The sequence below is a fragment of the Manis pentadactyla genome, chromosome 9 (genome assembly GCF_030020395.1).
Source record: "Manis pentadactyla isolate mManPen7 chromosome 9, mManPen7.hap1, whole genome shotgun sequence".
NCBI lineage: Eukaryota > Metazoa > Chordata > Mammalia > Pholidota > Manidae > Manis > Manis pentadactyla.
In genome coordinates this window covers 49,111,374-49,126,654 of record NC_080027.1, presented here as the reverse complement: position 1 = coordinate 49,126,654, position 15,281 = coordinate 49,111,374, and the positions used below count along the sequence as shown (strand labels likewise).

Below are 15,281 nucleotides of genomic sequence, written 5' to 3'. Positions count from 1 at the left end.
CTATTGGTATACCCCCAATGAGTAAAATCAGGAATGTAGTTGGCCTTAGCTTACTCAGGGTCCTTCTGGAAGCTACAATGCTTGTCCCAAGAAGCATCAGTCAGAACTTGGAAGAGGGCTGCTCTTGCTGTGGGCCTGAACATCATAGGGGTGATTACCATTAGTTTTTGGTGCCTTTCCTTTCTGTGAAGAGTATGTAAAATCATATTTTACTGCTGCCCCTGCTGGGGATTGGATGTGAGGCAGACACCCCCTATATTGAATGTCTTCAGTTCTCTAAAAGCTGAAATTGGGTTTTCCCTCTTAGGGAAAGTCATTTTGTATCTTTCCTCCTTTTCACTCAATCTGTACTTTCATTTCTTTCCTTTTTCCTTCTCTTTCCTCCAAAGTATCAATGGGCCCTGAGGTCTAGCCAGAATTGGGAGGACCAACCCACTATCATTTTCCATTTCTCTAACCCTAAGTACAAGAAATCATTCTGCAGCCCAGATCTCTGTATTGAAACAATCACTAGGATAGATAGAATGGTCCATTTCAAGCTACTTTCCAGATGTCTATATTCTTAGGTAGGACTTGCACAGGGCTTGATTTGTATAATCAGTGATCTCTGCCTTGCTATCTGTTTCTTCTTGTTTCTATCCTGTCCTCACCCCTCATCACCACTGTGATTCTTTGAAACTGACTCTATGGGTTTTACACATTGCTATTTGGGGTGGTGGTGGGGAGTCCAGGGCACAAGTGCTGTTGTGGGAAAAATCCTGAGCTTTTTTGTGTGGTGGAGAAATGAGATATAGTGTAACATGATGCTTCTAGAAATACTAATAATGTCCTGGTGCACAATTAGGCAGCAGACTGCCATGATTCCAGAGGAAATAATAACCATCTGTAAAACTGAAGCTATTTCTCTTTTGGATGGGCTATAAATCCAAAAGAGAGGAAATGGAGTAAAGCAGAAGTATTGGCACAGAAAGTCCATAATTAAGTATTTATCCACCAACTCATAATAGCTTGGGTGCTAGCTGCTCTAGTCAGCTTACATAACTGTGTGAAACCTTGGTGCTGTTCCTTGCCTTCCTTCCCTGCACAGACAAGTTAAATTAATTAGAACTTTCTCCACAATATTCCTTGCTAATACCAATATTGATGTACTTACCAAATAAGTACTTGCCTCCATTAGCCTCAGACTAACTGATGGGGATAGAGTGAAATAGAAAAGACAAACAGAAAATTAGACATTGAACAAAGCATCTTTTAAAATTAGAATTAACCTGCCCTTTCTGAGATCTATTATCTACTGATGAGTAAAAGAACATGTTAACCAAATTGCCTTGAACATAGGTGGAAATGTTAGGATGCAGAATAGGATTCTCTAATTGTGTCAATTCTCATCTTTCATCAATGCAGCTAGCTTTTTGATAAGTGGAGCTGAATCTTTAGTTTTTTTATATCTCCTAGTATGTTTAGGATTTAGGAAAAGTTCTGAAACAAGAATAGATAGGCTGGCTAGTACTTTTTTGGTAGATTAATCCCAGGAAATACCTGGAAGATTCCAACTATGAGTCAGAAGGTAGGCATTGCCAGATTCCTTCAGAAACCTCTACCAAAGGGATTTTGTTATCGTCCTCTCTATTGCAGACTCAAGGAGCATGTCAGATCTCACAAGCATGAAGGAGAGAAGCTTTCTCTACCTCGGCATCTGAAAGTAGTGGGCCAGATTGAGCACCTGGTGATCACACTTGGCTCCCTCTGCCTGGACTGCCCAGCAGCTGTGGTTGGTGAGTAGAATTGAGGACTGTACATATGGACCGCTAATGTAAACCCTCTCCCTGTTTCCACCAAACCCTCATGAGACTTCATGCCTATAAATATTGGCTTCTTCAAAATACCATGTTTTCACTTTTCTGTACTTGAGATCCTGTCCCAATTTTTGCCCTCCAGATGGGCCCTGAGCTACATTCAAGACATGTTGGGAGCCATTCAGAAAAATGAGTGTGTAATTCAGGATAAAAAAAATTCAGGGGACAATAAAACAAACATTTTTGTGTGCCAGTTAAAATGGCACCTGAGAGCTTTACCTACCTTTGGAGGTAAAGGGCAAGATCCTCTTAATTCTTTGCCATAAACCCCTTGACAAATTTCCACCATTTCCTGTATTTTCCCCCAAGTACTATGTTCTACACTACTCAGAGTTCCTAGGTTTTGTCTCAAGGTCTTTGTCCTTTAGAGTTAAAAAGATCTGGTATTGAATCTTGCCTCTATTGCCTTGTAACTATAATAATCAGGGAAAAACTTAATACAATAGATGCTCTACAGGTGTTGATTGGATGGATGGAGGGATGGAACCTAATGGTGATAAGGCTGTTTTCCAAACCTGCATGGAAATGGATGAATCTTAATTTTTTTTTTCTTAGAGGACAATGAGAAAAACTTATCCCTTGGTCTCCAGACTCTCCGATCCCTGAAGGTAGGATTGACTCTACTTTCCCTGTGATGCTTCTTCTCTGAGGTAGAAGTCTTCTTACATGAATATCCCATAGTGGGATCATTGACAGTGACCCATATGATTTTTTGTTTTCAGTGCATCATAAACTTGGATAAGCACCGGCTGATCATGGGGAAGACAGACAAGGAAGAAATCCCTTTTGTGGAGAAAGTTTCCTTGAACGAAGACAAGTGAGTGCCCAAATGAGTCAGGTCAAGTCAAATCCACTTATCATTAACCTGAGGGGTTCTATTGGGTGTGTCCTGTCTTTGGCCTTCAATTATACCACAGGTACACTCCTCCCCACCCCCAGAGTTCACCATCCCACAAAACTCTCTAGCTCACATTTCAGAGTGAGCAGTGATGATACTGCACAGAGTGGTGGGGAAAATGAGTAGTTTTTAAAGTAAAATTGTACTTGCATTCAGCCTAATTTCTTTGAATTTGGTATGATTTATTCTATTTCTTTCTCATTTCAGCACTTCAGAAGCATAAGTACAGCCTGCAGCATGTCTGCACGTATGCACACACACACCAGGTTGACAGATTGAGAAAACTGGGTTTGAACCAAATGCAATAGCAACTTGCTATGGACCAAGTCCTTCCCTCTAACAGAAGCTCCAGGAGCTCCTTCCCACCCAGACCTCTCTAGACTTTAGTCTGTGCTTAGAGATATTATCTGGTTATAGCCATTGTTTTTACTCCTTTGGTCACTTAATTTATAGACATTTTTGACACTGCCAGGTCTCACTTATGGCCTATTTCTCTGCTTCTTCCAGGAATTTGCTTTTATTAGTCAAGTATAGGGGCTGCCAGGTTCTATTTCTCTATAGATACATTTGCTTCTTTTCCTCTAGCTAAAATGTATAACAAATAGGAACCTGACCTTTACCTCCTTTTAGCTGTTTCCAAGAGGTGCAAGATACCTATATGTCAGAATTAGAATTTCTTCTAATTCATTCATTGATTTCTTAAGTACGAGTTAACCTGAAAGAGCCCAGAGAGATCATTTAGTTCAGCCCTTTCATTTAAAGGTCCAGAGAGGCAAGTGAATTGTCTAAGCTCATATACTGAGTCAGTGGCAGAAGGGACCTAGAACTCAGACCTGACAAGCCAAGGCTATGTTCATTCTACCATGCTGCTTCACCTGTCTTCAAGCCTTGAGAGGAGGACAAAAAGGTGAGGGTTTGTAAAAAGGCAAGGTAGGGGAAGAATATGCTTTGGGGATAGATACTATCTATCTGGGTAGCCCTCCCTCCTGTGTGCTAAGCCCACTAAAAGTCCCCTGCCCCAAACTGTCACATTTAGGCCCTTATGTTGGTGCATAAAGGCCAAGGGTACAAAGATCAATAAGATGGTCTCTCACCTTGAACTTGGAGGGGAGGAGGGGGAAGGAACCACAAAAAGAAGAACATTAATCACTCTCTGAGATGGAATTGAAGGCTTCATTAAATAATCTGAGCTTCATTGTCAGACACTGATGCCCCCAATATCCAATCAGTATTGCTGTGTAGTCTGCTTTTTGTCTTCTATGGTCTCAAGTAGCTGGGAACAGGAGATCAAAGAAACCAGAGCAGGTTGAGAATAGAGGGGAGTACTGGGTAGAATCAATTGGTGGTAAGGTCTACATAGGAAAACCTTTCTGGAATGGAGATCAGGAATAAAACTTCTGGGCAAGGAATTGAGGGCTGGAAACTCTTCAGCGCTGTCCTGATACAAGGAATGAAGCAAGACAGATGCTGGTAGTGTTAAGGACAACTTTATCTGACTGCCCATTACCTCCTGACCCCTCTGAAAGGGTTGGAGATCATAGAGGTTTCTTGAAGGTTTTGTGTTGAGGATCAGCTTGGGCACAGATAGCTTCAATGGAATCTCGCCTTCATTGGTCATAAAGTGTTTGGAGAAGTCAGAAAAACAGCCAGCTGTGGGTATCCCTTTGAAAGATTTCCAAGTCTACCCTTGGTTTATAGCATTAGTTCCCAGAGTGTTAAATGGATCTCACTTTGAACTTTGCCAGGTCCCACCAACAATCTAGCCTAGTGTTCTTCAGCTCCTATCTCTACTAAACAGCTCTTTGGGACACTGAATATTTTTAGGCTTACAGAAGTCCCTAAAGACTAGGAAATTGGTGACTGCCATTTAAACAGTGAGGCAGCTATACTGAAGCCAGTTGTCACTGGGTCATCCCCACACCACCTTCTTACACCATCTATAGAGGAAGTGAGATGGAAAACTAAGCACAACCACAGTAGGGGAGACCATATCTGAAGCTCAGCGGGGGTGACCCCAGCCTACCAGCCTTCAGTGTCCCCTCCTACTTCACCCTGTTTTCTTACCAAGTGGGAACCTGTACCTTTCCAATGAGACCTCTCCATTGTCCTTGCCTACCTATCGTGGCACCACTCTGACCTGCTACTTATCCTAGGAATGAATTGAAATACTTCACTCCTTCCTAGTTGGAAGTTCCACTCTGAGCCTTGACTCTTGGCCAAAAGTGTGGTGTGTTGGAAGTTCCTAGACTTGTTAATCTTTATTTGTTTTCCCTGTGGACCAGTGAGGCCAGGAATTCTCAGGTGCTGAAAGATGTGACTGATTCTGGCTTTTTGAGTTCAGGATTATATGGCTTCAGGGGGATGAGCAGATCACCCTTAGAGGCCTCTGAGAATCAGCCAGTGATTTTCCAATTTTGGAATACAAACAAATGAAGTGATCTGAACTTAAGGTCTCATAATATTAATGTAGTCAAATGACTAAAATTCATTAACCAAATAATTGTGTTTTACACTTCAGGCTTGATAGAGGTACCTTAAAATGTCTAGACAATTATGGGAAGTCTTGAGCTTCATTAATCTTCTTTAAATGTTGCCAAGTTGTATGCTGATAGTCTATATTTCCTTGATATTTATGAGGGAGCACTGGATCTACTTTTGGGGAGGCTGGCAAGGTAAACAAGTAAAGTCAGTTCTTTCCAGAATCCTAGAAAATTCACTCTGGTGCCTCTGATTGATTGTGAAAGAGAACGTCCACTCACGTCACAGTTCTGAAGACAGGCAGCAGCAAAAAGTAAACTGTGGGACTGATACCCTCTCATTCCTTATTAGGTGTCCATCCCAAATATAGGGAGTTTGAAAAGTATTGTTTTTGTCATTTGGTATTTCTATCACTGACTTACTTGAGGAGCAAATGTTTTCTGACTTTTCTATTCCTTACCCTGCACAGACCCCAGCTGGTAAGATTTTCTATTCCTTAGATCAAAGCGCCAATAGAATGGATTGTATGCAGCTGCCCTCACTCTTGTGTAATAGAAATATCTTTCAGGTTGGGGACATGGGGGAGATGAACCGGATTCCTCCCTCCTTCTGTTGCTAGGCCTCTGCATTGGCACTTTATTTGCTCAGTGTTTCTCGCTGTGTTAGGTTTATTTGTGAGATTGATGTAACAATAAAGTGAAATCCTCCCCTCTGTGTGCTTGTCTGACAAAGTGTCTGTGTCAGGGCCCCTAGAAGGTGGGGGAGCCCAGGCACAGCCTACTTGCATTAGTGTCTCTCTGATAGGGTCTTCTGAACACAAGGCTTTGTGGTCCTTGTTTCCTCCATTGTTACTAGTCCTTCAACTCCTCTTACTAGCTGTATGTCCTTGGGCAAACTAGTAAACCTCTCTGGACTTGGTTTTGTAGTCTGTAAAACAAAAGTGATAATAGTACTTACTTCACAGTATCAAATGAGAATCCATGTAAGGCGGTTGGCATATGGTATTCCCTCAAAGCTTTCACTGTATCTGAGAACAATCTTTTATGGTAGGTCGGTGATATGAGAGAACACTTTCTTCTAGAAAAGGAAACATTTAGTTCAAACAAATAGAAGTTTGGGAAGAGGAAAGGTTGAATGAACCTTAATATATAGTTAAAGCCATTGTCTAAATTACATTCCAAATAAATGCATTTTATAGATGATAGAAACTTAACTTTTATGCGTTAATATTTTAAATATGTAAGCAGTATGGTTAAACAGTCAACAAGAAATATAGCTATAGCAGTGGTTATCACAATCTAGAATTATGTAGGTTCTCCTACTGCTTAGATGATACTACTATTCCACCACAAAAGGTTTTGTCTTATTTTTGTCCATTTATTCTAAATATAAAAAGCGTAAAAAGACTTACCCAACCTGACTCTTATGTAATGAGTAACAGAATAAAATGATTCACTATACTTTTAATAGAATGAAACCAACACAATTAAGTTTTAACAGTTAAAATAAACATCCTATCATTTTTAAAAACCTATGCACTTGCACCGTGGGAGAGAAGTTAGATTAACAGATTGTGTGGAGATGATGTTGGTGTTTGTTGATTACACATTCTATATGTGGAAGTATTAAAGACTCTGTGTGTAGATGTCATTTGTAAGACAGAGATATGTATATAATTTGTGGAGCATCCAGAAAAGGGCGGTAGTAACTTGATTACTGTCTTCAGAGTTCCCATGTGGAAAGTGTTCTTTCTGGCACCAGAAGGCAAGCATTTCCACTAGGTGGAGGTTGCAGAGGCACATCCCGATTCAGTTGGAGGAAAATGTCTACTATAAACTAGGGACAATGCTAACTCCTTCCGAGAAGATGGTAGTCACAATTTTGCAGAAGGAAAAGCTAAAGTTCATAGTAATATCAAGATACAACCATTTAGCATAACTAAATGGACTGTGTGTAAATTCTCTGACTGGAAGTGAAAGGTGGAATGATCATTTCCTAGCAACAATATGAAAGAGATTTCTGCAGTGGGTGGAAGGGTGGATAAGGAGACCTCCAAAGTTATTTCTAATGCCAAAATTTAATTTTTAGAACATCATTATTAAATGACATTGTGAATCAAATGTAGTTTCTTATTGACTCACTGCCATTGCTGCAAACATAAGATTCATTAATTTGGACTTAAGAGTTGCAGGCTACTGTTAAGAAATCAGAAAGCAGGAACAAACCAGTCAGTATGTTCTGGCTTGCACTCCTCTCTCAGCTGCTGCTTCTTCCTTCCATTATCAGTGCATTCTGAGTTGTAACATGTTACTATCTTATTTTATGCTCACTTGTCTGGCTGACGACTTGTGCCAGGCAGCTATTTCTCATATGGTGTCAAGCATATGGGCATAGTGATAACTGTTTTCTCAAAGACCTTTTTATTCAAGGATTGTGGTAGTTCTGGAAGACTGGGGCTGCCATATGTCTGACCAGAATGGAGAAAATCTGGATCTTTACCTGCTTCTAGGTAGTGACTTGTTCAAAGATTCTAGCAGTCTGATAACTATAAACTTTGCTCTTTCTTTCCAGCACCTTCATAACACCTTTCCTGGACTTACGTCCTAACCAGCAAATCCCAGCCACCAAAACCAGAGAGAGGAATTCAGTCCTGGCATTGCTTTTATTGGAACTAGAGTAACCTCCCAATTTATAATTAATACAGAGAGCCTAGGTCTTCAGGGAAGCTACATACTCCAGCCTTGACATAACCAAATCATGCCAGTTGCCTTGAACAGGGGAAATAGGTTGGGAAGAGGAAATATGGTTGATCTAGTAGAGATACTTGTTTGCCAGAGGAGAGACTTGGAGGGCAAATGGAGTAGGGACACATAATATTCTATACTGTGAGCCTAGATAACAGGAATTTAACTTTGCTTTCATCATTTGGCGAACTAATGTGGGATACTGTGGGACTCTCTTTTGAAATGACAGCCTCCTTAGATACACTGAATAACCTTTTACTTGGGTGGCTGCTGCAGTTGTTCTCATCTTATTCATTTTTTTAAATGGATAAGGATACATGAATTTCATCGGTGCTGGGGCTGGCCATATGAAGCAGCAATTACTGTTTTGAAAATTTTTTAGAAACTGTCCACCACATATCTGAGTTCGTATTTTCTCTGTGGTATATAGGAACCAATTGGGGGACAAAAAGTACATTAAAGTGAACAGGTTTCGTAAAGACCAATTAGACCACAGGGGTACGTGAAGGAAGCCTGTTCTAAGGTCTGAGGAAATCAGCCAAAGAGGAGGATCTAGCTGAGTATATCCCCTATCCTGAGTAGAATACCAGAAATAGTAAAGCTCAGTATCAGCAGGTAAAGAGTGAGGGGAGGGGCAGGAACAGAATAACAAAGGGAAGGAAAAACGGGGTGGGCATCCCAGCATCAACCTAAGTTGACTCCACCCCTGGGATTCAGATCTGTCTGTGTACCAGAAGCCTGGAGGGTGGGCCAGTCAGAGCCTATGTGTTTGAGGGTCTCAGAAGCATCCTGGGAAGAGCAAGCCAGTTATACATGTCTGACTCCTTAACAGAATACTTGTTGACAACATCTTGTTAAAAATGGTGGCCTGGAAAAACAGCTTCCTCCTGAAACCCAATGAATATGACAGTAAAGGGATGTTAAATGATATAAACCAATGAGGACAAAGAAATGGGAGAAAAGGTAACAGTGCCCAAGCAATGCCAACAAACTCTTTGAATCTGGAAAGTAAAAGACAAACAACAACTGATGAAGCAGACCAGAGAAAGAAGAAACCTAAGGTGGAGGATAGGGACAGTAATAGTAAAAAAAAAGGCAAGCAAATGTGTATTACAAAACCCTAGAAAAGACAAGAACTGGAGACATCAGTTATCTGAAAAGCGAGTGGTAGGGGTCGAGGGCTAAAAACAAGGTGAATATTTGAAAGGCTATAAAGTTAAGTTAGACCTGAGATCCTTACCCCTTATTCATTCATTAGTTCATTTGTTCATCCCCTGGAGAAGCAGAAATAGTTGGAGCTACCAAGAACAAGGGAGCTGAGAGGAGGCATCCTACTGAAAATGGGTATTTAAGGTTCAGCATTCTGAAGTGTCAGACATCTCTTTCCCTGGCTTGGATCCCAGACCCTGAAAATGTGCCTGTTCTCTTAAGACAATGCTTTCACTACAGCCCTCTTTAAGGTGGCTTATTCTCCCACAGTCTTATTACTGGTCCTAGAGATGGGCTGGATGCTTCGTTCCTCATTGCTTCCAGACATTTCTCCATCTATCTTCCCTTAAAACTCCCCAGCTTTGAGTCTCATGTCATTACTTGAATCACTTATTCCTTTCATTGTTATCATCTACGAAACCTCAACCCCTGGATTATTCCTTAGTTTCTCAATAAGTTTAGCTCTTGGCTCATTTCATTCCCCTCAATGCTACTCGTGATTTAATTCTTGTTGATTATATGTGGATGATCCTTTCAATACCCTGACATATAGTTTCCTTGGATAACAGTCTTCCACTGATTTTTATCCTCTACCATTCAGTCCCTGGTCATACCTTAGAGCTTGCTATTTGTTACAAAAAACTGTAACCCTTCCATAGTCTCAAGCTCATGTATCCTGCCGTCTGACCACCTCTTTCTGTCATTCAGCCACCTTTCATTGTCCCTAACCTGTGTGCCTCTTTTTTTTATAACCAACTTAAGTCTCAGAGTCAATCATTATGACTCCTTTGCATATACTTTTAACTCAGTTTACCCTTTTTGTCACACTCAACTTTAGCTAAAGCCAGTTCTTTGCTCCTCTGCCTACACCTGTACAGCAACCATATTAACTGGTCTCACTTTCAATTCATGTCCATAACGTTCAGGCCCTTAAGGCCGCCCAGCAATCCTATTTGTTGGCATTCATCTTCGTATTCTCCTAGGTCAGGGGTCGAAAACGTTTTCCTATAAAGGGCCAGTTAGTAAGTATTTTAGGCTTTGCAGGTCATCCAGTCTTTCACAACGACTCCACTCTGCCATTGTAGCAGGAAAGTAGCCATAGGCAATATGTAAACTAAATGTGAAATTTATGTAATTTTACATATCACAATAGAATATTCATCTTTAGATTTTTTTCCCATTTAAAAGTATAAAAATAATCTTTAGATTGCAGTCTACAAAAACAGGATTTTCCCACAGGCTATGGTTTGCTAGGCTATGTCCTAAGTTATTTCACACCTTTCCTCAGATCACTAACACCTTCTTCCTCATTCTTATTCTCAGATGATAACCTTGCTTGCTACTTCATTCATGAAATAATTCGAACATTCACCACTCCTAACACACCTTACCCTCTCACTGGCATCTGTGCAGATTCACCTTTCTCTTATCTTACTGTAGTGTTACCATAGCAGGGTACCTATATACTATATAACTTACTGTGTTTGTTTATTGTGTCTCCCTGTTTAGAATCTTAGTTCCAAGATGGTAGAAGGTTCTGTGTTTTAAAAGACTGATGAATATCCAGTACCTAGAACAGTGCCTAACACATAAGTGTCTAACAAATACTTGAATAAACACTGGCTACCAGACCAGTTGGCAGGAATTTAGAGAATTTTTCTCCAGAGAAACTTACCTCTCCTTTCAAGATTAAAAACACTTCCTATCTTGACACTTGGAGATCTCATTTTACAGGACTGAATGAGTACATAATGTGAATATATATATACATGGTTGTGTGTATGAAACCAAAGTTTCAAAAAATAATTTCCTTTTTATGTATGATGTATTCTGATACAGTGTCTTGTCATTTGGAGGGGAAAAAAAGTTGGTTGCAACTGATTACACTGATGTACAAACCACTAATGGGTTTGCAACCAGAAGTTTGAAAAATACTGCAGTGTGTCCCAATAGCCCTATGTACACAGAGCCTCCAATCAACTTTCTACATATGGTTAAGATTTAAATATCTTAAATCCAGACATTTAAGAAAAGCTTCTAACACAAAAGACAGTAACAAAGACTGAAAAATTCAACACAGATAATTCAAGAAACAGAACATTAGAAATATCTCAGAGAAATAATATATTGCATCTTCTAGATGGAACAGAATACTCACAAGAAAGTGCTCTAATAAACTTAAAACAAACAGAAATGTAAAAACGCAACAGAAGAGTTGGAACATGGAAATCTTTCAGAAAAATAGAGGCAGAAATGATAAAGTATCCTAGGACAAAAGCTGTGTAGGCTTGAAGACCCTTCAGTCCAGAGTGAAGGAAGATGACAGACTCTCCTGGAGGGTTGTCTCAACTTAAAATACAAACTTTAGGCAACCTGATGTGTCTGAATGCATTGAGTAGAGTTTGGGATAATTAATTACTTTAATGCTAGCCACTTATGAAAGCATGGGAAAGAGGCAATGGCTAGCTTCAATCAAAAAAAGGAAATAAAATATTAATTGGACCAACTATAATATATAGTCATATTAATATAATTAATAGTGATTTACTTAGGTAAGATGATATATTGAAGGATGGAAGATGGAGAAAAAATACACGTGTTTATGAAAGGGCACTGGAGTATAATAGTTTATTTCCTATAGCAAGTAAAATAATAGGCCAAACTGAAAAATCCAGAGCTGGTAGTATAAGCATGTTATTAAGAAATCTGGAGATAAATCCCAGAAGAGATAGCTAAAAGATAAAAGAAGTTGTCTCTGGAGAGTAGAAATGAAGAGTGTTTAAGACTAGGGTAGGGTCTACTGTGAAATACTATGTGATTTATTTAAAATGTACTATATTGGTAAAAAACAAACAATGCAGTACTTCATTTATATGAAAATCTTCGTGGTCAGTAGGACTGTTTTCCTTAAGACACTGGGAAACTAAAAATTCTCCCTGCTTTGGTACTAAACCTTGTGTTACTTTGTTTTTTTTTAGGAATAAGTTGTCTGCATTAGGGTTACCAGCACTTCTAAGAACAGATAATATTTTGGCCCCATTCATTATTGTTATGGTAGGGACTAGCAAGTGATAGTATGGCACACTTACATGGCTTTTCAGGCAGCAGAGGGCAGAAAATCTTACTAAAGGGGGCCAAGTAGGAGGGAACATCCTGGTGATACATATGGTAAAGGAGAGGGCTCACATAAGACACTCCCAGGTATGCTAAGAAATAACTGGAAGAACATCTGAGGGTGGGGGGCCATAACCATTAGAGGCACAGTCCAAGAAAATCATCATCACTGATGATGTGCATGACTCCTTTTGTTCTAGACTGGTGTGGACTGGAAAAGTGCTGGGTAATCAGAGACGATAGAATGGAGAAATAAGAAAAGGGCACCCAGAGAATTATTTGATCACTGGATGAGGAGGAGGTGAGGGGGCTGAGACAGAGACGGCCTATTAGAACAAATTAGATTCACAATTAATGGAAGCAGCTGTTTAAACCATGGGCTAAGACAGAGATGGTCCTAGATACAACTGTCCCAGATACATAAATTGTCACTTCTGCTTCCTAACCTTCTCACTTCCACACCTAAATTTAGAGAAGGCTCTTTTTACTCTCCTGACCATCCTCCACCAGGGAATTTTTCAGGCCTCACAAAGAAGTGAGGCCAGATGGGAGGATGCATCTAGACCTGTGTCAATCCTTAGAAGGAATGAAGTAGAGGAACCTAGGCATAGGGAAGCAAGGAAAGGGAAGAGGAAGGAGAACATCTACAATGTGACCTGAAGGTCTAGGAAGACCCTAGATCAGAAATCCCTCTTCTTTTGCTTACTGTGGTGCCCTGATCCCATCTGTACTTCTTGAGGCATCTCAGCATCCTCCTCTTATGGTCAGAAAGGAACCAAGCAGGGATTCATGTAGGTATTTGATTCTTTGAGACAGACCAGATGAGCCTCTTCCATTTCCCCTTTCCCTTTTCTAGATTCCCACAAACACTTCTTGGTCTTTACTCTATCCCAGTTTCCAGGTACAAAGATAATAGGCAAAGTCTCTGCTCTCAAAGAGCTTGCAATATCTTGGTGGAAGGAATATAGAGGCAGCTAGAATGATTTTACCATAATGGGGTTAGGTTAGGAAAGAGATCTGTACAAACAGAAGGGAGTACATTTAAGTCAGGGAAGGCTTTCTAGCTTAAAAGACCCCTGGCCTCAGGAAAAAGTAAGACTTACCTAGGTATGAGCAGTGCAGAACAAGAGGCACTACCCCAAACTCTTGGCTCTAGCTGTGCCAGTTCCTCCCTGTCACCCTTCTGCTTACCCAGGCCTGAATTTCAGTCAGTCTCCAGCCAGGCAGCCACCTCATGTCACACTTCACTCCTGGCAGCCACATTCTATATTCTAGAACAGCAGTGCCTATTGTAAATATAAAATTTTCTAGTAGACGTATTTAAGAAGTAAATAAAACAAGTGAAATTATTTAGTAATATATTTTATTTACCCTAATGTATTAAAAATATTTCAAATTAATATAAAACATTATTCATAGTTTGGTTTTTCTTGTACTAAGTCTTTGAAATGCAATCTGTTATTTCACACTTACAGCACATCTCAATTCAGACTAACCACATTTCAAGAGCTTAATTGCCAAATGTGGCTAGTGGCTACTGTATTGGACAGCATAACTCTAAAATTCTGCCTAGACAAGGTACTTGGTGTTTCTCCATTAAACAGGGAGGCCTATCAGAATGAGGCATTACCGTGTATTTCCTCTAAGCCTCTGCACCCCAAATCGAGGCCCCAAAAACAATTCTGAAGGAAGAGAAGGTCTATGAGGTTTCATCGAGTGAGCACTCCCTTTAGATGCCAGACCTAGACAACCCCACATTAATCCCGAAGTTGCTGATGAGTCACCTTCTAGCAATCACAAATCCACAGTACCTCACAATCAGACACACTTGACCCAAGGTGTCTCCCGATTGTCCTCTGGCCAATTGAACCATATTCTGTAACATTAATGTTTCAAGGACTCCATATTTCACAAATGTGACAGCACCATCATAGGGCAGCCTGCCTGCCTTGGTGAAAGGTCTCCTGTCCCTCCGGTTCTGGTTGAGACTGGACACAACTTGCCATTTGGGACTGAAAAGGCCTAAATACATTTGGTGCAGTATCAGGCACCTCCTTGTGTTGGATTGTAGCATCAACAAGAATCACATGAGAGAAAAATAAAGAAAAAATTCTATCCATTAATTAAAACATTTCTGCAAACAAAAAGCCATCTTTAAATTTTGTTTATAAAGAAATACGAGTATTTTATGGGAGAATTTGAAATCCATAGATAAGAGTTCAATCTCCTATTGAACCAAAACAGAGGTCCAGAAAAGGGAGATATTTTGCCCAAGGTCATTCAGCAAATCCGCAGAGGTTGTGATGAGCCCTGCATCCTTTCCACTACCCCTACCCCGCACTTTCTCCACTAACTGAAAAATATTTCAATTGGACAGACTGTGCTATATACCTCCAGGGTTCTCCTAAATTACGTGCGGAAGGTGACCCGCACTGGAAAGACAGGTCAGAGTTTCCCCAACTCTTAACTTAGGGGCCAGTCACCGAAATAGGATTGTAGCGCTGCGATCCATCTCTGGAGTCCTGGCCGGAGGAGGCTACTGGGGCGATTCTCTTGGCAACTCCACACCTTTCTAAGGAGATTGGCTAAGCAAGCGGGGAGTCCCAAGCGTAGACCACACCGACCAAGGCAGCTCATAGAGATTGTGAGGAACCCTGCCAAGAGGGAGTCGGGAGGCGCGTCCGTACCCAAAGTGCCGAAGAAGACCCAGCCCCAGTGACTGGAAGCGATGGCTAGCCAGTCCCATAGCAATCCCCACGCCTACTACCCGCCGAGACGGGCCGTCGTCTCAAGCAATTTCAGGGGCTTAGGCTCACTCCGGCCTCCGGAGCCTGGCAACGAACAGTTCCGGCATTGCACGGATCGCTGGAGGCCCCCACCGAGACCCTGGGCATTCTGGGAGGTTCCCTGGGTGGGAGGCCTTCCAAGTGCACTGGCGGTCCACAGGCCCCAATGCTTATGCTCCCGGGAAAAATACCCTAG

At 40.9% G+C, this 15,281-nt stretch overlaps 1 protein-coding gene across 4 annotated transcripts in view; it reads left to right on the top strand.

Annotated features, from left to right (window-relative positions):
• NRIP3 (nuclear receptor interacting protein 3) overlaps window positions 1–8,844 on the top strand; it is a 34,477-nt gene extending 25,633 nt beyond the window's left edge. The window contains exons 4-7 of one of the 4 annotated variants that reach the window (XM_036930956.2): window positions 1,636–1,775; window positions 2,412–2,464; window positions 2,579–2,673; window positions 7,804–8,844. In XM_036930956.2, coding sequence (XP_036786851.1) covers window positions 1,636–1,775; window positions 2,412–2,464; window positions 2,579–2,673; window positions 7,804–7,912 — 397 coding nt within the window. In that variant the 3' untranslated portion in view covers window positions 7,913–8,844. Of the gene's footprint in view, window positions 1–1,635; window positions 1,776–2,411; window positions 2,465–2,578; window positions 2,674–2,961; window positions 5,947–7,803 lie in introns of those variants that run through there. The other 3 variants (XM_036930957.2, XR_005033647.2, XR_005033646.2) reach the window with 3 other exon arrangements.
• Window positions 8,845–15,281: the final 6,437 nt, after the last annotated feature.